The following is a 24,273-nucleotide window of genomic DNA, read 5'->3' as shown; positions in this document are numbered from 1 at the left end:
ACTTCTTGGATGGGAACCATAATAGGACAGTGAACCAGATTAGAGACACCCCGACATACAATTTCGTGCCGTCATGTATAGTTTCACAAAGTAAAGTCAGATTTCACTAAAAATATTAAAAAATTTAATACACTTAAAGCTAATACATATAAATGAACATATAAAATAATGCCACCATTTTAGGTACAACACATGTATCTCCATTAACTGCAGTGCTGGTGAATAAAGGATCGAACCCTTTTACAAACATTTTTACATCATTTATTTCTAATGTTATAGTTGTTTGTTTGGATAGAATCATTTTGTGAGAGATAATGTTTGTAATCCGAATATATGAAGTACAATAAGCATGTGATAACATTGAACTTGGTCTTCGTGTGAACGCTTTTATGTAAAATGTAATTTAAGATATATAAAAAACTTTACCCGTTAAATGACATTTATAGCATTATATATCAAATTACTTAAAAATGTGCATTATCTAGTGTTATCGATTCAAACAATTGAGCATTTTGTGAACATGCATGAACGTGATATTCTGTATTGATCTAACTTCTCTTTGGGCAGAACAAAGTGGTTATTGGATGAAACGCTTGAATTTTCTGTTCAGTATAAATATCACGTATAAAAGTTGAAGTAATCAAATAGAGTGTTCAGGATTATTGATAAAATAACTCATATAACGTAAGTAGCACCTAATTATGCTAATGATGTGCGAGACAAACTTTCGTGTGTCAATGATTAAAATAGGGAATCAAGAGCATTTAGCTCCTCGAACATGTAGCCCCTCAGATATTTGGCCTCTCAGACATTTCCATCCCAACGGAACTTTTGAAAGGACTTATATTTTTAATTGATTTCTTCAGTTTCTTTATATTAATGTTTCGCACAGGAGTGATTATAATTAATTATCAGTTTTTGTTAGTGATCTAATACACATATAAGTTCTATAATTGTTAATGGGATATATGAATTTAAATTGTAAATTCTTTGTTTATGCATGAAATTCATTCTATAATATGGTAAATTTAACATGGGAGGGATGTAAATGTTCGCTCTTCGAAGGGGCAAACGTCTGATTTAAGAAAACAATGGGGCAAATTTCCGGGGCGGAATTTTTGTGACAGGTAGATAATTGTATGAGGGGTAAATTTCCGCTTTTCTAGCTGGAGTAGCAGCCCATTGATTTGTAATTACCACCATGGCGGTGATATCTAAGTATAAGGAAAAAGTGTCTGACACTGTGAATTATGAGAAAATTGACCTTTTAACAAGCTTTAATAAGCGTAGAATACTTACATAACAAGTTTTAACAAGTTAATTTATCTTTTCCCAGAAGGTCATAGACCCATGTGGTACAATATGCAAAATATATAATATGGCAAACGTGCATCAATACTAAGTTGACATGATCTCATGCATGCATTACAGTAGTAGCACATTTTGCATAGGAAATGAAAACATATATTCGCCTATTACATGATGTACATGTTTATAATAATTCACATTTTCGTCGTATGTGTCAAAAGTATATATGCAACATAAGATTTAAAAGAATAATTAAGTGTTACAAAAATCCAATTGTACTGACTTTATGTATTAGATTAGATCTATCACTAGTGAAGTAGATAATTTGACAGATTAAAATCTTTCTCAGTTGAATATTATATTTAAATCATGATGATAACGAAAGTGTGAATTTTACATACATTTTTACATGTTGCATACACCATTTTTGACAATAGTAATATTTCAAGCATTTATTTAACAAATTTGATTGTGCACGGAAGATAATTGCTATGGTCTTATCGCACGACCTGTAAATCGAGTTATATAACATCCGCCGCACTATAGCTTTAACAATATATTGACATACAATATAATTTCTTAACATAATTAACTGCAAATATCTAATGAAATTTAACAAATTTGAATATAAATGTGTATTGTTCAAACAATTTTGCTTACTGATAGCGAACTTTAAATGTTGTGCGATTTTTTGCGGGATCATCAATATGGTCATATCGACTGACCTATATATCGAGTTGTTGTACGTTTAATGTACAGTATAGAAATAAACACCGCTATACCGATATGATGGAATATAATATATTTCTTAACTTGATTAACTGTGATATCCTAATGAAATAGATTAAACTGCTATATTTATGTGCATTGTCCAAACAAATGTATTTTGCGTTACTGAACTACTTTTTATGAAAAATGGATTGAAAACTTAAAGGGCATAATCTTGTCAAAAGCGAAATACAAGATTAGCCACCCGGTAAATTGCACTATAGTATAACGATTTATATTTACTTATGTATTTCCTCATTCCCAGATCTTGCCATCAATGACAAGATATGAGGAGAAACAATTAGATAACAGCAGTTTCGCTTGTAAAATAACTTTAACAGTCTAAATGTTAGCTTTAAGTTTAACAAAAGTATAGACAGATATGAAAAACAATAATATACTAATCAGCTCCATATAGAATATCTGAGCGCATCACGAATGCTTTTGAAATATATATATATACTCAGCTTTCTAATTAACAATTGATTTTCAGTATTCATTGATTCTATAAATTTAAACATATTTGGAGATCTTCAGTAACAAATTGGAATATATTGTGTTCTTAACTGAGAATACATTCTACATTGTAATACAAAATGGAATTCATCTTCTTACACATTGCAGAATGTGCATTTGCATTCATCTATAGGTACACTGACAGGTCCTGGCCATCTTTCTGTTTCAATACATAATCTTTGGCAGGAGTATAGCAGTTTTGTCATACTACTACAAAATTTTCTTACACCTATACATTTTAAATATGTCGGTAGTTGAAATTGTGCAATACATCTGAAAAATAAAGCTCTAAATGAAATGAATCATTTAGTCTACATAAAAGAAAGATATTATACATATAGATATAATGGAAGATTTTGTCAACTTGCTTGATCAATATTGTATATTATAAGTCCAATGTTTTCCCTCACCTATAAAATTATCTATTTGCTTTCTAAAATTTAAGAGGTTAAACATTTCTTTACAGTTTTTATATTTAACAGGAATCTTACGTTTTATGTACCTTAAATTAGCGTATGCATGCAAACAAGTACATACACGCGCGCGTCTTTTTTCTCTAAATTATGCTGTTTTTTTATAATAAAACGATCTGGATCGATTTTATCACTTCACGTGCCATGGAAAAAACATTGCAAAATTTTGGTTTTGAAACGTTAAATAAATTGCATTAAGGCCTTTAAAAATTGCAATGTTTAAATTGTGTTTACATTTAATCTTTAGCAATGCGTAGGAAAGATTTTACGTTAATCTTTTCAATTTTAAGCGAACTCATACGAACAAGTACACACCCGCGCGCGCGTTTATTTAATTTGACCACATATACCTGTTAAGGCAACACGCATTTTGGGTTTCCTGTTCGGGTTGAGTGGGGTTGTTCCTGGTGGTTGGGGAGGGGTAAAATTTTTGAATAAAGTATTTCTTTGTGAAGAAAAGATACTGATGCTGTAAAATGTTATTACTCTACAGCTGGCCGGTCACGACAGGTTGTACTGAGGATTATTTAAAATCCGCCCAAGATTTTTAGCATATCAGAAATCAGTCTGTCCCCCTTGCCGGTCCTCATGTAGTGTTAACACTTTACATGCATTCCTTTAAAAGAACTTGCCCTCATGGGGAGACTATTTTCAGTTTAACCCTTTTTGTGTGTTTCTTTGAAAGAACTTCCCAAGACCCTCTCATTCACGGGGGGGGGGGGGTATTTGCAGTTTAACCTTTTGCCTGCGTTTCTTTTAAAGAACTTGCCCATGGCCCATGACCTGTCATTCACGGGGAGGATATCTGCAGTTTAACCGCTTTCCTGCATTACTTTAAAAGAACTTGCCCATTGCCCTTTCATTCACGGGGAGGATATTTGCAGTTTAACCTTTTTTCTGTGTTTCTGTGAAAGAACTTGTCCACGACCATTCACGGGGATGCTATTTTCAGTTTTAACCCTCTTCCTGCGTTTCTTTAAAAGAACTTGCCCATGGCCCTCTCATTTACGCGGGATATTTGCATTTTAACCGCTTGTCTGCGTTTCTTTATGAATTTGCACACGGGGAGGATATTAAGTTGATATTTATGTACTTCGTTTAGTAATAAAAGAAAAGGAAAGGTTTTTGTATTATATTGTCTTGATCAGATTTGGTATTAAACACCTTACTTAATTTAATACATTCGTTTCAATAGTTGCCATGTAATAAACTCCATAGTTTCTAAAAACAAACAACTATACACAATTTATTCGTTTTTTAGTTTTTAGAAAATGAGATAACCTAGTTTAACTATTTTGGACTTTGAGAAATAAGATAACCTACATTTTACAAACCGATGTAAAATCCATTATGTAAATACATTAGTTTATGATCGAAATGATAACATAGGGCCACACAAATATTATATATACATGTACATGTATACTTTCCGACCCAAAACAAAAGATGAGAAGATAAGTAGGTTTTTTGTTTGTTTGTTTGTTTCATTTTACGCCTTTTTCAACAGTATTTCAGTCATATAGGCGGGTAGTTTCCTAACCATCGTTCCTGGAGAGTTACACCAGTACTAGACTACCTTCCTCCGCGCTAAACTACCAAAGCATCTCCCGGGGATCGAACCCACGCCAGAGAGGTAACTGGATTAGAAGTCATCGACTCTAACCCCTCGACCACGGAGGCGGTAGGTAGTTAAGTAGGAGGACATGTTTTTATACATGTATATGATATGTTTTTTTTATAGACATACGTATTGTTAAGATAAAAAATTTGCAAGTTCAGCTACCAAATTTCCTTTAGAGTCCGAGTAGAGCGGCCGGAGGCAATAAATTTGAGAGACCAGAAACTATTTGAAAGTTGAAAAAACACGTTCAAGTCTGCAACTTTATTATTAACAGTGAACTTGAAGTTCTCATGATTTCCGAGTCTCATGAACCCCGACTGAAATCGGCAAGTCATTTCGAAACCGGAAACGGAACTTGCATATCTCAAGGTACTTTCAAATCTCATACGACACCGACTTGCGAGAAATTGATTGTCGTAACCGATAAATGAATTGTGTGAAATGTGTACTCTTTAACAATCAGGAACCAATGGGAATGGCATTTATATTGTGTTATGCCATTCAAACTATAATCCAAAATAATCTCGCGCATGCGCAGTGAGTGGGGCAAAAGTGGCCCCTATGATGCTGTTAAGATACAATGTATTGTGAGGACTTAAATATTTGCCCCATCTCGTTTTGCTTCAATCAATTGTTCTCTGATCACACATATACTCTTTGCATATCTGTCGTCTGCTACTTATTAATTGGTTTATTATATATATGGCAGAGCCCATTTATTCCCAATGTTTAGGTTTTCTAGATAAAATTTGACACCCCCTCCCCAAATAAAAAAACAACAACAACCCCCCCCCCCCAAAAAAAAAAAAACACACAAACAAACAAACAACAACAACAACAACAACAAAAAAACAAACGAACGGAAAAGAGGCTATATGGATATATGGATCTGAAACAGGTTTACGTATAAAGATATTACCGAATTTAACATTTCATGTAAATAAAAGGAGGTTATAAAAATTTAATTTCTATAAAGTTTAAGTCACATTTAGCAATAAGAAATGAATGCATATATTTTAATGATTACTATAATACGCACAAATATTTGCAGTACATATTTTACATATTCTCCGATGTTTGAAAATTGTTTTATTTGCATAATTATATACATATATATAATTTCGTTTAGTGTTGGTAAAACTGCTTGACAGCCTGCCCAGGAACGATGCGGTGGTTGAACTGTGCTCTAGGGAATTCAATGTGGCTAGCTGCCGTGATCTGGAACGAAAACTACCAACAACACCACCAGGTTTATCACTTTGGTCATAGCATACAGTATCTTTAACAGCTGGTAGTTGATAAGTCAATCCACTATCACCAGCATGAAATGTTCGAACACACAAAACATTTTCAAACACAGAATAAAGTAGGGGACCTAGTTGGTTATTTGCCCGATTCCCAAACTACCTACCAGCAGATAGTTGGTAATTCGTATGTAGCATGTTTTCCCCTCAAAACAGAAAGTACTTTTCAGCTGTTAAATAGTTTGGAATTACGAATAATCAACCACCAGCTTAAAGGTTCTTGTTTATTCGAATTTATTACATGCTTTTCGATGGTTTATAGATATATATCAGTGAAATATAAAACTGATAGTCTCACTATTTGGAACAGTAAAAAAAATATCAATTTGATATTTTCACTGTTTTTAATTTAAGCCCGTTACGTCGTTTCAGTGAAATACCAGCGTGCACAGTACTGGACACAAATGACGTCACATTTTATTACTATTTGCGCGCTTTTCATTTGGTATTAGAAATAGAGGATATTGCATGAGTGTAGGTTTAATACTAAATTTATTGAACGAGTTGAATAAAATCATATTATGCGCATAATATTGTTTTATTCAACGAGTTCAATAAATTTAGTATTGAATCTACACAAATATTATATTCTGTTTATCACATATATAAAAAAAGAACGGTAAACTGTTAACAAGAGTTTTCTTATTTGACGCGCCTTTAGTGGTAACGCTAACACTAGCGCGCTTTAACGCTACGTTTGTAGCGCAAATGACGTGACGTCAAAGTGTTATTACACTAATGTAATATCGTCTAGTGTAATATCGTTTTTATTAAATGGCTTTATTACACTCCTGCGCTGCGGTTTATGTGATAAAAAAATACTTTTTAAACGTTTCTTTGCATATAATAAAAAATATGTTTAGTTAAGTGTAAGATCAAAATATATTTCACATATTTCTCGTAAACATCAAAAGTTCATATTTCACTCGTGGCTGCGCCATTTGTGAAATATACCTTTTTATCACATAAACCGCGGCGCAAGAGCGTAATCAAGCCATTTCATAAAAACGATATTACACTTGTTTAATAACACTTTGACGTGACGTAAGAAACATAGCGATAAAGCGCGCTATTGTTAGCGTTTCACTATAGGCGCGTCTTACCTGAATTTTATTACTTATGTGGGTCTTTTTGACTTTTTAAAACTACATTTGATTTGAATTTGGGACTTGAGCAATATTGATGTTTTAATTTTTTTTTTTTTTTTTTTTTTTTTTTTTTTTTTTGAAATAATGTATCATTTATTTGGTTATATTGTACAGTACTTTTGAACGTGTCAATGTGCATGAAAAAAAGTGCTTAAGAAGTTTGGTATATAATAATAATAAAAAATTTACTCATTTAAACAGTTTAATGTTCTTATTTTATATATGTGAGAAATAATAAGAGGATATTATTTCGTTTGAGAGAAATATGGAATATATTTTCACGAAACATGATAAAATTCCACATATTTTCACGAGCCGGGACGGCGAGTGAAAATATGTGGCATTTTATCATGTTGAGTGAAAATATATACCATATTTCATGAAAAACGAAAAAATAACCTTTTTATTTAATTTTATTATCAAAGAAAAATGGCTACGAACCCCATTGCTTGCTACGCAACTGCAACTGTACAGCGCGCAGTAATATATTATTGCGTCTTGTTTTGCACGCGATAAATGGCGCTACATTGTGACGTCACGTAAACAACTCTTTAAACGTCTGTACAGCGTTAATAACAGAATTTAAGATATTGGTGTTCGGATTTATTTTCTTAGTTAGACCATTTTCTATCATTCTAGATAGTTTTCAAATCAAAATTCAACAAAAAATTGTTTTGTATTTATCAAACAAAATGGCGAAAGAAGTCCCTAAAAATAAATATGAGTTTTGACTCCGCCCACTTTCATATTTATATTTCATATTTATTTTTAAAAAATATGAAATATATTTGACTGATATAGCACCATATTTCACGGGTAAAATTAAATAAAATATTATATTCGTGTAGATTCATTACTAAATTTATTTAACTCGTTGAATAAAACAATATTATGCTCGCCATAGGCTCGCATAATATGATTTTTTTTGAAGTGGTTCAATAAATTTAGTATAAACTACACTCATTCAATATCCTCTATTTATCACATACCCGTGCCGATTTTGCGATTCCGTAAATATGGTATAGCATGGCCGTGCATAAATTTTGACGTGACGTCATTTACGTTATAAAAAAGTGTAAACACGCGCTAAATGTTAGCGTTACACTATAGGCGCCTCAATGAAAAATGATTTTTCTGCACTTAAAACAGTATTTACTTGACGGCGCCAATCCGGAAGCAGCGTAATGACGTCATCCTTAGTAAACAACTCATTCATAAACAAGCTGACGTTATTTCATACATACAAGAATGATAAATGGGATACTGATGTAAACACAATACGATCCATTCTAAGTTTTTGTTGTTGAAAACTTGATAAAATAACGTTTTTCTTATTATTTCTTTTGTTTAATAATTTCTATATCTTCGCAACAGTAGGGTGCAAAAATCGAAGAGCGTTATACGAAAATCGGCACCGGAAGTTATTTCCGCTTGAAAAAAATGACATTAGTGATCTTCCTTATTGTATCCTGTTAGAATCTAAATAATACACCTACGGCCTTCTTGTTCAATTCATACGCATCAAAACTCCAAACCGGTGTTAAATAGCCGATAAGCACCGCTAAGACCGATATTATTTCTTAATTGAATCCATATTACTTTTGAAAATACATTTTGGTGTACCTCTGAGTTCTATTCAATGTTTTATGAATTATTTATCATAATAATAGTTATCTAAATTATACACTTCCCTTTTAAGTTTATTTTACTACACTACCATCCACGAGTAATTGTTATTAATTGCTTTAAATGCAACATAATAAGTTCTGTACATGATAACGGAAAACGGACAATTGACCACTTTTTTATCAAAGTGGATGGACATTAAACTAAGAGGAGCAAACATTAATTCAGTTCAATCTTTATTTGGCAATAAACCTTTAGAATTGATCAGTTGCTGACATCTGCTCAGTTATTGCAGAAGAGAATAAGTGTTATCAAAAATGTAATGGAAAATACGCTTACAGAATTAAAGACAAGTTATGCCACAAAATGCTATCATTTGTATTTCACAGAAAACTGCAAATTGTTGGTATCTTGTCACAGTTTCCAAAAAAAATACTCATATGCCATAAAAATAGATGATTTTTTTTGCTTATTTTGCTTTGTTGGTAGTCGGTATAGTTATAGTGAATTAGTAATTTGTATGGAAGTCAAAATACTTCATTGTTTACATTTTGCTACCTTTACTACACATTACTGCACAATCAGCGATACTTTCTTCAGCTGTTAAACAACTAAAATGCCTCTTAATCTATTATTAAAACATTATTCAACACATTTTTGACATTTCTTAAGAATTTAATAAAGATGATTTTTTTGAGGCATAATGTGCCTTTAAACATAATCGAAAATCACCATTTCATTGGCCGTTATAAATGTCAAGAAGATCTGTTACTTGTCAAAGAAATTACCATAACCGCTAACGTTTGAATTGAAATTTCAAAATGTAAAGGTAGTATAATGCGAATAAATGCGTAATAAAGCGAATCAAAAGGCGTAATTACGCAAAAAAGTGGTAGTAACGCTAATAAAGGCGTAGAAACGCGGATCAAATGGCGTAGTAACTCGGATCAAAAGGCGTAAATACGCAAATCAAAAGGGGTAGAATAGCAAATAAAGGTTTAGAAACGCGCAAAAGGTGTAATTACGCGAAACAAATGTGTTAGGAACGCGGATAAAGGCGTAAGTACATGAATAAAGGCGTTATAACGCTAGTCAAAACGCGTAATTACCCGAAATACAAAGCGAAGTATCGCGAAAAGGGGCTAAATAACGCGAATTATACTATAAAATCGACTATTTTTACCTCTTTTGCCCATGTTATAACTGGATCAAAGCCATGTGTTAACATAGTCACGCGCTCTTGATAAAGCCCGGTTTTACCAATGCGCAATACATACAGGGCCAAGTAAACAAAACAAGAAGTATCTTTAAAAAGATACTCGGCCGAAGTCAAACTGGTTAACTTGCATATGATAAGCTACTACTTATCACGCTAACAGCAAACAGAACATTTTATTCTTCCTCAATAGTTTTATTTCAGTTCATTTTTCCCCGTAATGTTTTCCCCCATTAATTGTCATCTTAGATTTTAACAATATTACTTAATTTTTTTTTTAAATCTTAATCAAAATGGAATTTGATTTGAATAGGAATTTATAATAAAACAAAGATTAAGTAGATACTGTACAATAATTCCACGGAGAATTTTGTAACTGTAAATTAGTCGAAAGTTCGTTTCAATCGTCTAATGCCCTGTTCGAGAAGAGGATATAATGATTAGAACAGCTTAGAAGAGAAACCCAATCGAACGCAAAGGTATCCAAAAGACGATCTGTCATAGAGAATTTCATATATTTATTTTAAAGCTGTTAGAAACATCTAGAAAATATCATTATTGTGTTTTTATATTTATTCTGACATATCTTTTTCCAACACTACTTGCCATCGCGCAATCGAACAAACCTCTACCTATAACGGAAGCTCTTCTAAAGTATCAATCGAACAGGCTATTAGTGTTAAAATGACTAATGAAAACATTTCTTTACTGTTAATTTTAGCGGAAGTCAAGGTGGAATCAGACGGTATCCGGCCAAAAAAATGACGATTTGGCATTTTGCTAAAGATTCATGCGCTCTTGTTATATTGAAATTATTGATTCGAGGGCCTCAATCTCATAACGGCGAGCAGCATTCAAGAATACGGCTGCTAATCTTTGTTGTCGTCCTTTCTAAGAAACGGACAGTTGTAAATGTAAACACATATCTGTCATTCAGTTTAACCCTCCGATTAACTTACAAAGCAAGATAACACAAAATAAATATGAGAAAATGTTGTTTTATTGATGTTTATATTGATAAATGCTCTTTTTATTTCTTTGAGAGAATAATGTTTAGTGCCTGATTTTTTTATTATAAACTTGTGTGTTTGAAAAAAACCGATTCTTACGTCACTGATCTTTTTTCTAATCATTCTAGGAATTTCTGAGGGTCATGTTTTGTCTTGGGTAGATAAATTAAATGTTTTTTCTTGAGTTAATAAATATCTAATGTTAAACTTTAAAGTTTAAAAGTTAAATCAATTAACTTTCGAAATTTCGTTCGGTTCTGAGCATTTGTATTTCCCAAGTTGTTGGCCCCGGAAAAATAAAACGCATACGCAAAACATGAAGAATTAGATAAATACTGTCCAAGCACAAGGATAAATTATATCTGTTTTGTTTTTAATATACATCATGAATCTGTTTTAAGAGATTTAATACACGGCAGAGTACGGCCAAAAGGTGATAATCGGCCCGCAAAATGGATAATGGCCGTTAAATGATGTAAATTATATTCTGTGCATTGTAAGTCCTTAACATTTTCTTAAGTTGTTTTTAAAACTTCGTAAGTTGTTTCTGCAAAAATATGTCATAAATAATCTATAATAATATTTCTTCTGTTCTTTACACTTTGTATAAATATAACATAAACTTTTCAGCACAGTAGTCACATACACAAAATTGTAAAGTAATTGTAAATGTTGCATGAATCTAAAATTTAATTTATTCGGTTCATTTATTTATCTAATAGTTATTTAAATGTTATTTTTCTCCATTTCTGTACGTCAGATTTTTTTAATGTTGAAAAAAGAAGGTGATAATCTGAATATTCTGATATTCATATTTTTCAGAAAGATTACACCAAAAAGAAACGTAAAATGGCTAGCCCAGAAAAGAAGCGCAAAATGGCTCCTAAGGTAAACAATAAATAAATAAACCTACAGATAAATTTGTTTTTCTTTATTTTATTTATTTATTCATGAATGAATGATTAATTGATTGATAGAAATATATATTGATCGATTGACAAATTGATTGATAGATTGATTGATTGGTTGATTGATTAAGTTGTGGTTGTCTGCTAAGTGTGATAACATTTAAAAACTTAAAGACACATATATGAGTATTTTCACGAGTAGCGTTGCCACTTGTGAATATATATCAGCTGGTGTCAAAAGAAAGATATAATATGCAAAAATATATTTTTTTTATTCATTGCAGTGTTTTAATGGCTTAAATTCACGTTGGCGTTACAACTTACGCTCAAGTTCATGACGTCATCAAATCATGTCGTGACATGTTGATATTTAAAAATCATTCAGAAATATTTCACTAAATTCATAAAGTTGTTTTATTTTTAAAAATGATAATAATAATTAATATTTTTGACCTCTGAGACACCTAAATTCAATTTCTAGCTACTTTAAAATTCAACCCAATTCTAAAAATTGTTTATCAATGAGCTTTTATGCAAAGTATATCAAACAATTCATTTGCGGGCCCCAATATTTTAATTGAATAAAAGTGTAAGGGGCTTCGGACAGTAATAAACTTAAAAAGATGACAATGATTAAGATTAATTACAAATATTTATTGTCTGTATATGAATGAACAATGTTCTTAGTTCTGTCGCTTTCAGGGCACTAGTAATTATTAATTTTATATTAAAGCTGCATATTCCTTTGTAAAATGAATGCGAATAATCAAAAAGTTAAAAGAAAGCCTTAATTTATTATTGACAGGTTTTTAACGATCCTATCCACGGTAATATAGAGTTACATCCCTTGCTTGTGAAGATCGTTGACACGCCGCAATTTCAACGTCTGAGATTCATTAAACAACTCGGTGGTGTTTATTTTGTGTACCCCGGGGCCTCACATAACAGGTTCGAGCACTGCATCGGGTATGTTTCTCGTTATATTTTGTTTCACAGGTTTTTATTTTAATCTTATATATTCTTTAACTACCACCGAGCGATAATGTGTTTACCTTCCAATATATATTACGTTATTTAATGTTACTATTAGGGACATAACTCTTATTTAGCTCCGTATTCAATTATGTACTAATAATCTCCCCTGGACTACAAAGCGCTTGTTGATCAAAAGTAGTAAAATTCAATTTGCCTATTGTACACAGAACTTAGACCAGTTACATGTATAATGTTTAAATAACACATGGCTGCTGTGAAAATAGTTGATACTACTACATCATAACTGGAGCATTTACCTGATTATGTTCAAGGGTACCACTTATCTAAATCTCAAATAATTATGTGCTGGACCTTTGTCTAAAACTATTGCACGTAATCACAGACATTTCCCACTTATTCCGTCTTTTACGGTTATTTTATCTGATCATGCTACTACAATTTCCATTATTTAAATTATGTGTAAAGTTGTATAGCGGGAAGTTGCTTATAATAACCAAATGAATAGGGGGCAGGGGACTTAAAATGAACAATTTTGTATTTCAGTGTGGCCAGAAACGTTATTCCAAATATTTCAAAATATGTTTCACAGGCAGATAACCAGTTGCACAGCATTATTAAATGATATATGACATACATTGAAGAAAATAATAGTTTGCATGCATTGCTCCTTATGAAAAATGACTGACAGCAATTTATATTTACCCCCATCCACCCAAAATCACACCTAAAAAATATACCAATATGGGCAATCTTCATGAAGGTGCAGCATACTCCAGAATCCGCCCGATTCCTTTAAAAATATCACTAACGCACAGTGAAGCAATGGCATTTTCAAAAATGACAAATTAAGTGTCTGTCATATGTTTAGATTTTTCACAAAATTTATCCGAAATTTCTTACTAGTTTGGCGCCAACTGTCAAAGCTTGATTTTTAACTTTTTCACCTCCATTCGGAGAGTCACAAATACATACAAAGCTACCAAAATGCTTAGTTTCGGGTAAAAGCCCAAAAATAATTATCATTTGCTACATACAAACAAGAAAGAATTACAGTGACAGAGAAATATCAAAAGTTTCCAGTACTTTCAAAACACCGTGTCTAAGTAAATAAAAAAAATGACCGGGGCCATCATTCGGATATGTCCCCTGTCCCAATATATAGATAAAAAATGATTAAATTGGAGCTGGGTTTCAGCGGGAAGAAAACGAAGCCCAGCATTTAATCAACGTTAACTTGGCTTTTGTGTTAGCTGGCTTTTCTGTCTTCAAATTGACAAGCTTGTGAAGATTGTCGTAAAATTCAACGAATATGAATTAACAATTATTAACAGCTCGCTCATGCATTTTCTTTTGGACAAATCACAGATTAATATTTATGTAAACTTCTTCTATGGATTAGAAATGTCGTGTACCATACTCGTTTACTTAAAAGAATACACCATAAACAACATAAAATAAACAAAAAATAACATTTCGAGACGAATCTGCAGTAAATAATGATTTTTAGTTCTTGATTTTTTTGTTACATGAAAGCGTTTGTCACCTAGCCGGACGATTCGTGCGAGCGCTTAAAGAAAACCAACCGGAACTGAACATAACACCTGAAGATGAACTTTGTGTTGAAATCGCAGCCTTGTGTCATGACCTTGGTAAGATTTGTTTTGAAAAAAAGATATCAATTCTACGAAAGACCGGTGGGGGACATTTTAACTTCATGCATTCCCGATTTCAACTCTATGAGTTCACGATTTCAACTTCACGAATTCATAATTTCACATTCATGAATTCACGATTTAACGTTTTGAATTCACGATTTGAATTAAATTCACGAAGTTGTATTCGTGAAATTTGTGAAATTGAAATCGTGAATTTACGCATCATGGGGCTCTTATATTTGATGTCAAATTGTGTGAAATCAAATGATGTTTTTAGCTCGACTAGTCGATAAGAATAAGAAGAGCTACTGTAGTAATCCTAGCATAGGTTTTTGTAATACCTCAAATATTTTCCAAGAACATTCACAAATGGCTTTGGGACTTTGCACATTTGGTCACCATCATGACCCCAACCTGTAGACAGGAGGAGGTAACTGTATCAAGCATTTTGACAGAATTATGCCCCTTTTTAACTAAGAATTTATGTTAAAGTTTTTGTAATACCTCAAATATTTTCAAATTCCATTGACATATGTCTTTGAAACTTTGCACACTTGATCAAGAGGAAGTAACTCTATCAAGCATTTTGACAGAACTATGCCCCTTTTTGGATTTAGATTTATGTAAAGTTCGCATACCACCTGAAATATTGAGTCCAATGACATATGGCAATGAAACTTAGCACACTTGTTCACCATCATGCCTCTAACCTTTTAATAGGAAAAGGTAACTCTATCAATCATTTGGCAAAATAATGCCCCTTTTTTGACTTAGAATTTACGTTAAAGTCTGCTTACCACCGCTAATATTTTCAAATTCCATTGACTCATGGCATTGAAACTCTGCACACTTGTTCATCATAATGACCAAAATTAGTAGACAAGAGGAGGTTACTCTATCAAGCATCTCGACATCATTATACCCATTTCCATCTATGACTTTAAGGTTTAAATTTGCGTACCGCCTCATATATTTTCAAAGTCAATTGACATATGGCTTTAAAACTTTGCACACATGTTCACCATCATGACACGATTATGTAGACAGGAGCAGGTAACTCTTTAAAGAATTTTGGTAGAATTACGCCACTGTTTCGACTTATAATTTACGTTAAAGATTGCGTACAACTTCAGATATTTTCATATTTTATTGACACATTGCTTTGAAAAAAGACAGAAATTTTAAACACTTCTTTAAGAGCATAATAGGATTCTCTCCATGGCATGTAACTGTAACATGGATTTGAAAAACAATGGCCATTTTATGAACGTAGTAAAAGCGCCCTTACTATCAAGCACTAAGAATAGTCTAGCGTGCTGTCCTTCTGACATTTCTTGTAATAGAACACTATTCTCCTCTTTTTATCGGACCTAAAATTTGAGAAAAAAAGAAGAAATAATTTACTGCATTTTTTACACTTGAACACAGGACACGGACCGTTTTCTCATCTCTTTGATATGAAAATTATTCCTGAAGCTTGGGAAAAGCGTAAAAAGAATGGGAAATGGACGGTAAGTCATTTAACATACATATGTATTTGCTTCAATTTATTAAACTGGCCATATGACTACAGTTGTAAATCAGAAGTCATTTTTTAGAACAATAATTATTTTCACTGTAGATGATGGCAAACGACTACGTTGTTTAAACTTCATACGTGATTTTTTTCTGTTAATTTATGAATGCAAAAACTTTAAGGTATATGTTTCACTAATGATATTAAACAGTATCTGTTGCAGTATGTTGCGCCGTTATATGTCACAACGACGCTAAATGTTGCATTTGCCGCTAAATGTCGCACTATTACGGCTAAATGTTGCAACCGCGCTAAATTTCTCAAAACATTTTGCCGTTAAATGTCGAAACACTACCTTAAATGCCATTTTCCGGTACCGTTTATTTCGCAACACTACCGTTAAATGTCGCAATATATAAATTTGATATTGACATAATACAAGTTATTTATCATCAATTTAGATACTGTGACATATAAATATAGTGTTATGACATTTAACGGTAAGGGGAAATGGTGCGACATTTAACGTAATCATTGCGACATTTAACGGCAACATATTTTAAGACATTAAGCGGCAGTTGCAACATTTAGTGGCTAGTGCGACATTAAGTGTCGTTGAGACATATAAGGGCGACACGCAGCCAACAGGACGTGTGTATCAGGATGATCACACTATAAAATCACTATGCATTTATTATTAATTAAGAAGTGGTTTGTTTATCATATGCAGTTGTCTGTCACGCGGAAAGTGGAAAACGTTATGAATGTGATAGTTTGAAAATCTCTTAGTCATTCGTTCAACACATTTGGTCACCAATTGTACTAGGGTAAAGAAACCAAACATACATGGTCACTTTTTTTTTTAGTAACGATGAAGCATTTGTGAGAAATGGGAATAAGCTGTTCATCCTATAAAATTTAACAGCTGTAGGTTCATTAATATTTAAGTTATTAATGAGGACCTTAACCTTTGACCTTGTGATCCCAAAATCAATAAGGGGTCTTCTACCTTATATGGACAATCATCCTAAGAAGTTTGAATATTGTGGGCCAAATGGAACTTTAGTTATGCTCCGGAAACTGTTTTCAATTTTATGGTAATAGTGACCTTGACCTTTGACCTTGTGACCCCAAAATCAATAGGGGTCAACTATCCAATATGTACAATCATAGTATGAAGTTTGAATATTGTGGGCCAAATGGAATTTAAGTTATGCTCAGTATTAAGATAAAAGTGACTTTGACCTTTGACCTTGTGACCCAAAAATCAATAGGGGTCTTCTACCCAATATGGACAATCATCCTATGAAATTTAAATACAGTGGGCCAAATGGAACTAACGTTATGTTCCGGAAACTCTTTTTGGTTTCAAGGTAATTGTGACCTTGACCTTTGACCAAGTTACCCCAAAATCAATAGGGGCATTTTGCCCAGTGTGGACAATCATCCTATGAAGTTTGAATATTGTGAGTCAAATGGAACTTATGTTATGCTCTGGAAACTGTTTTCAATTTTAAGGTAATAGTGACCTTGACCTTTAATCTTTTGACCACAAAATCAACAGGGTTCTTCTACCCAATATGGACAATAATCCTAAGAAGTTTGAATATTGTGAACTGAATGGAACTTAAGTTATGCTCCGGAAACTGTTTTCAGTATCAAGGTAATAATGACCTTGACCTTTGATCTTGTGACCCTAAAATCAATAGGGGTCTTCCACACAATATTGACAATCATCGTATGTATGAGCATTGTGGGCCAAATGGAACTTAAGTTATGCTCCGGAAACCAAATTGCTAACAGATGGACGGACGTACTGACGGACGGACGTTCCAACATTTTGGGTTCAGGGGCTATTTTCTTTGTTATTTTCTTTGTTTTCTTAAGGGCTATAGCTACTAGCCCATAAACCCTTTGATCACAGAATGAACCTATTGTTCTCTTTTGTTCTCTTTAATGTTATATAGCCCCTAAACCCAAAATGTTTGCTCGGACAGACAGACAGACAGACGGACGCCAGGGGGTATAACATAATATGCTGATAGGAAAATAGATATTATTTTAGATTTAAATTTTACTTGAAAATGCTTTATTTTTTTATGGTTTAACGGCGCACACACACACACAGTTAAGGTAAACAGGACACCTCAACTTAAAGCAACACCAAAGTCAACCCTGCTGGAGCTATGAGAGACATGGAAGTTAGTTACTCGAACCCATTTAGTTGCATTTTACGATCACGCACGCGTCATTTCATCCGTTCGCATTGATTTAAAAAGATAATGAATGAAAAATGTAAGAATCGGTGAAAAAGTGACTTTTTTCTACTTTGTGATCATGATTTCTACAAGCGTCTAGAGGTACTGCCTAAACACTGTAGTGAGTTGATAACTTTACCCAAGGTTATTTAGTCAATAAAAACAGAAAACTGGTTTGGATTGTTAGAGTTACAATTAAACCTCGGTCGTTTCCGTCAAACTTCGGATAAGGATGTGTGAATAATCACGTGTATCTTGATATATTTTTCATGAAGCACGAGCAAGGCTCGATCGACATGTTTGATCACATGCTGAAAGTAAATGCAGGACTTGCAAGAGAATTCAACGATATAAAATTCACGGAAACCGATATAACATTTATTAAAGAATTGATTAATGGACCAAAAAAACATGAGCGCAAAGGAAGAACGGAAGAAAAATGGTTTCTTTACGAGGTAATTTTTTTTGATATTCTAGATATACATGTACATGTATAAGCAACTATATAATCTTACGAAACAAGAAATTTGATTAAATGTATTTTTATGCATTCTAATAATCTGTGTTTCGTCAAAAGTTCATGGTCTCTTTTAATCTGGAAAGACAATCTTCTTTATTAATAATTACAACTTTGTTTAGACGTTTAAATAGTCACATTAAATAATTAAGCTCTATTTGTATTTTGTGTTAATCCATGAATCTTTTGGCTCTGTCGATATATATACTTGTATGATATTTATGTTTACTAATCGACATAATGGCGTACACATATCATTTCAATTTTTATCATGAAAGTGGATTGGTCTACTTTGGGCACATTTTCCATAGTATTGCAAATAATGATAAATCAATGGAAATGTATTATTTTGATATTAATATGGAACATTTCTTCAAATTTACTGTATTTTACTTCTGAATACTTGTTATTTACAAATAATACTATTTTTGCAGCCTGTTTTTTAAAAAGAAATTTAAAGAACCTATTAAAATTGCTTAAATTAGACGATTGACTTTCTATGGAGCAAGGGCTTGTCAACGCATGTCAACAGTTGCATTTAAGGAAAATAATCAAAATAAGTAATAGCTAACCGTTTAACAAAAAAAATCAAACGCTAAAAAAGCATAGACATTTTCATTTGATAAAGCAATTCAATGATCGCTGAAAATAAATATATGTACAATTTGAATATGTTCGTAGATTTCCGTGTTAATCACGTGAATACACGGACAATAAAGATTTTGTGAAGCACCATTTGTAATTAAAATATTATTAATTAATATTTATCAATTATATAGTGAATGAAAGGAATTTCCAATATTAGAATTATATACTAGAGAAGTTTGTTCTGGTTATATTCTGCTGCATTTCACGCCAGTAAACTCACTGACTTTTAAAATACAATCTTAAACAATTGTAAACATTGTAGATTGTTTCGAACGACCGAAATAAGATAGACGTTGACAAGTGGGACTACTTTGCACGTGACTGTCACATGTTGGGTATTGGGAACAATTTTAACCACAATCGGTTAATATCATTCTCAAGGGTAATAAGTGTCAAAGGAATAGACGGAAAGTTTGAACAGCAGATTTGCTACAGAGACAAAGTATTTATTATTTGATTTATAAAAAGCTTTGAAATGCCTTCTTCGGATTGGCTTAGAATCAACTTTTTGTTAAAAAATAACAGGTCAATATCGGAGTATATTCACTGTTTTTTTTTCTAAAAATAGATAATCTGAAAACTCTCTAAAATACGCGAGGCTATGACGTAACGTCACGCCAAGTTTATTGTTTTAATTCCAGAAAAAAAAGTCGGGTAACTCTCATATTCTCCAGCTAAAAAGTTCATATTTGTATATTATCTAATGTTGTTCGGTGAAATATTGAAATGTTTTAATGAGATATAAGACATATCACATTTTTTGAAACATAGAAATAGGCCATGAAACGCACGAGGGGAAAACATTTTTTATTTTAACTTATTTAGGATCTTTGCTGCCACTTTTTTAACTGCCTGAGCAAGATTTGCAAACATTTTTGCTTTTTATAAATCTTTTTGTAACTCGCGCTTTGCGCTCTAGATATATAAAGTAAACCAAATTGATATACACTTAACGAAACTTATAAGTACTCTGACCATAACTAGTCTAAGTCAATACTGTATAAACTTTAATCATAGAATCATCATTTTATAATAGTAAATGCATTTTACAATAACTCAAACTTAACAAAAAAACAGTCACTGAGATCACCATTGTAAAAAAATCAAATACCTTCAAGTTTAGTCAATTTAGTATATATTTTGAAAACCGAGGTTTTCCTGCACGTTTGAAATCGGAGTACTTATAAGTTTCGTTAAGTGTATAATCCATGATCACTTACCAAACAAATATCCTCGATTTTTGATTTTCTATTAATATATGAATACTGATTAAACATCTGGTATAAACAATTGTCGCCTTATGTAGATCTGGTGCAGTGTTTTGTCTTTAGATCACTTTTATATGCATAAGAAAAATGATCTAGATAGTGTTTGCTGGTGCGAACATTTGGCGTGGCGTAATTTCTTCGTGATAATTGATATAAGACAATGAGTCGATCTTTGGGCGTGGCGTAATATCTTCGTGATAATTGATATAAGACATTGAGTCGATCCTTGGGCGTGGCGTAATTTCTTTCGTGATAACTGATTTAAGACATTGAGTCGATCTTTGGGCGTGGCGTAATTTCTTCTTGATAACTGATATAAGACATTGAAGTCGATCCTTGGGCGTGGCGTAATTTCTTCGTAATTGATATAAGACAATGAGTCGATCTTTGGGCGTGGCGTAATTTCTTCGTGATAACTGATTTAAGACATTGAAGTCGATCCTTGGGCGTGGCGTAATTTCTTCGTGATAACTGATTTAAGACATTGAGTCGATCTTTGGGCGTGGCGTAATTTCTTCGTGATAACTGATTTAAGACATTGAGTCGATCTTTGGGCGTGGCGTAATTTCATCGTGATAACTGATATAAGACAATGAGTCGATCTTTGGGCGTGGCGTTATTTCGTCGTGATAATTGATATAAGACAATGAGTCGATCTTTGGGCGTGGCGTAATTTCTTCGTGATAACTGATTTAAGACATTGAGTCTAATGGTCATTTGTCGCTTGCCGCTGATTAAAAACTTAATTGGGATAAGCACTAATAAAGACGTCAGTCACTTGCGCAGAAATTGGGTATTACTTGTTACTTATCCTGGAGAGCGGAAGCCGAGATAAGACCAAAGACTTGTTAAAGATCCTGTATGTTGTAATTGAGGCTGTATACCACATTTAAGTAAAATTATATATATGTATACAATTATGCTTATAAAACAATTTTCAATCATCGAAGAATATGTACTGCAAATATTTGTACATATTATATGTAGTCATTAAAATATATACATTCATTTCTTATTGAAAAAATAAATTTTGTATTACCTACTTTTATTTACATGAAATGTTAAATTCGGTTATATCTTTATACACAATGCTTTTTAGAACTGAAAAAAATTGATATATCTTAATTTGAGCATCATATTTAACATATAAAACTATCTAATGTGTTACAGGATCTTTAAATTTGTTGCAAAAAGAAGATTTGTTTACATAACCTACTAGCATATCATGTTGTATGTTGTACACACGCTGTGTATGATAATAAAGATAAATATTTAAACGTCATAACAAAATATAAATCACTAAGTATACATGTATTTGATTGTATATCTTTAAATGCGATATTTAATGTAGAGTATAAAAAGAAAATACAGTACATGCATGGTAAAAATCTACAAACAATGTTCATTTCTAGGAAGCTACAAACCTGTATGATATGTTTCATATCAGAAATTTACTCCATCAGAGGGCGTACCAACACAAGACAAGCAACAGCGTCGAAATCATGTATGTATCAATGTAAGAAACGTTACCGCAAGCAATGGAAATATTAGTTATTTGTATAATTTTATAATTGCCCGATGTTTCAACACATAATTCAAAGCTATACTGTTTATACTGGACTGACGTCTTAAGATATTATTATAATATCAATAAAGTAACAGATTACTTCTTAAGTAGAGATTGAACGAAGTTTGTAGCCTTTGTTGTCGATGTTAGGAGAGGCCAGCCTTACGCCTCCGTGCAGTGTCATCAGACACTATCCTGCTGAAAGATCAATTTTTGTAATTTTGATTTAGAAATCCCTTAAATGTCTAAATGGTTGTCCCATTTTAAAAGCAGCCAATGATATAATACAAATGACATAAGTGTATTGGCATATGATATGCATGTAAGTATAGTAATTTACAATATTATTCTAAAAGGATCCATTTTATGTCACATTTTTCTGAACTGATGCAAAGAAAGCTTTAATACTACTGAAAAGGTATGTTGGATGTTATCTATAACTTAAAACAATATTTTAATTGCAAAAAACACAGCCAAAACCATCAAGGAAGATAGCTCATCCCTCCTCCCAACCAGTAGAGCGAAAAACAAGCAAACGCTTGTAATAAAAGATGCCAGGGAAGGTGTGGGATAACTACACATTACAAATAATTCCGGAAAGTTAATCTTAGACCTTACAGGGTCATTGGAATGAGTGGTGGTTGTACCACCTTGTAACAGTCCGTAGCACAATCACTACCAGGCAATAGATTTAATATGCACCATTGTTATTGCAGGCTGGCCGAAGCTTTGGTGTTAGCTGACGAGTTCATAAAATTCGAGGGCGAAGATGGGTAAAGGTTTTTTTTTTGCCTTTTTTAAAAATAAATAAATAAAATAAAAAATAATGATAAAATAAAGAATTAAATTAAATTTTTTGAGAGTTGTTAATGATTTTTCCTCCATCGAACATTTGCAGTACTAGTATTTTGTTGATACATTTTCACTCCGAAAGAAAAGACAGTGTTTCACGACCCCCTCGCATCCGCACCCCTTCCCCCCCAAAAAAAAGAAATATAATATTTTCTTATTTATTTCCTTACTTAAATCTAGTTCTTGTAAATTAAGGGAAATTAAATACTCAAAGTTGTTAGTTTTCGACTGTTTTCATTAAACGAACTTAGACTCGAGCAAATAAAAGGACGTAAGGCGTTCAACGATTCTGCATTCACTGCGCGAATAAACAATAAGTCATGCTAATGTTGAAGTGTCTTTGTGTGTGTGTGCGTGTGTGTGTTATGGTGTGTGTGTGCGTGTGTGTGTGTGTGTGTGTGTGTGTGTGTGTGTGTGTGTGTGTGTGTGTGTGTGTGTGTGTGTGTGTGTGTGTGTGTGTATGCGTAAGTGTGCGTGCGTGTGCGTGTGTGTGTGAATGTGTGCGTGCGTGTGAATGATTGCAGTCGTGCGTGTGTGTTGAAGGCGTACAGTTTGGATGATTAATTTAATGTCATTATCGACAACACTTGTTAGCAACAGCATTATACATACTCCCAAATGAACTCCTAAGAAGTTCCACATGTATGATTGGATTTATTTCTGTCTGCGTTCCGCTTTAGATATGTTAAATCATTTTTTAGAAAACTTGTCTGCATGTCCGATACAGTCAAGGATATGAAGGCCTACACTCTTCTAAACGATGGAGTCATTCATAAAATCATAGAAAGCGATAGAGAGGAACTAAAAAAATCAAAAGAAATTCTTAATAGGATTCTTCGACGAGATTTGTACAGATGTGTCGGCGAAAAAAGGTTTGCTGGAGGGACGTTTGGGAAAGAAGTAAGTTTAAATCGCTGTTGAAACAAACAGCGTGACGTTGCTATGGTTACAAATAACTCGAATATATATATATATATATATATATATATATATATATATATATATATATATATATTTAGAACCGTTAGTTTTTGACGACTGTTTTCTCGACTATTTTATTCAGATCCGTTGGATAAATTATTGTTTCGTTGATCTATT

General features: G+C 32.6%; 1 protein-coding gene across 1 annotated transcript; it reads left to right on the top strand.

Moving 5' to 3' along the window:
- Positions 1-527: 527 nt before the first annotated feature.
- On the top strand, positions 528-24,137 carry LOC132721170 (deoxynucleoside triphosphate triphosphohydrolase SAMHD1-like). Its single transcript, XM_060705431.1, has 11 exons — positions 528-684; positions 5,816-5,935; positions 11,813-11,878; positions 12,704-12,864; positions 14,428-14,543; positions 15,978-16,060; positions 18,599-18,778; positions 19,751-19,930; positions 22,169-22,260; positions 23,040-23,096; positions 23,877-24,137. Exons 2-11 carry the CDS (start codon positions 5,852-5,854, stop codon positions 24,094-24,096), a joined length of 1,239 nt encoding a protein of 412 aa, XP_060561414.1. The 5' UTR covers positions 528-684; positions 5,816-5,851; the 3' UTR covers positions 24,097-24,137.
- The last annotated feature ends 136 nt before the right edge of the window (positions 24,138-24,273 follow it).

Source organism: Ruditapes philippinarum, unplaced genomic scaffold (assembly GCF_026571515.1).
Source record: "Ruditapes philippinarum isolate M1 unplaced genomic scaffold, ASM2657151v2 ctg6597_1_1_1_1, whole genome shotgun sequence".
Lineage (NCBI taxonomy): Eukaryota > Metazoa > Mollusca > Bivalvia > Venerida > Veneridae > Ruditapes > Ruditapes philippinarum.
Note: the sequence above shows the minus strand (reverse complement) of the source record. Positions and strands in the feature narration are given on the sequence as shown.

Coding starts and splice junctions, on each gene's coding strand:
- LOC132721170 (XM_060705431.1), top strand. CDS start 5,852: ATGCGGTGGTTGAACTGTGCTCTAGGGAATTCAATGTGGCTAGCTGCC. Junction 12,865..14,427: donor AGGTTCGAGCACTGCATCGG/GTATGTTTCTCG, acceptor GTTACATGAAAG/CGTTTGTCACCTAGCCGGAC. Junction 23,097..23,876: donor AAATTCGAGGGCGAAGATGG/GTAAAGGTTTTT, acceptor ATCATTTTTTAG/AAAACTTGTCTGCATGTCCG.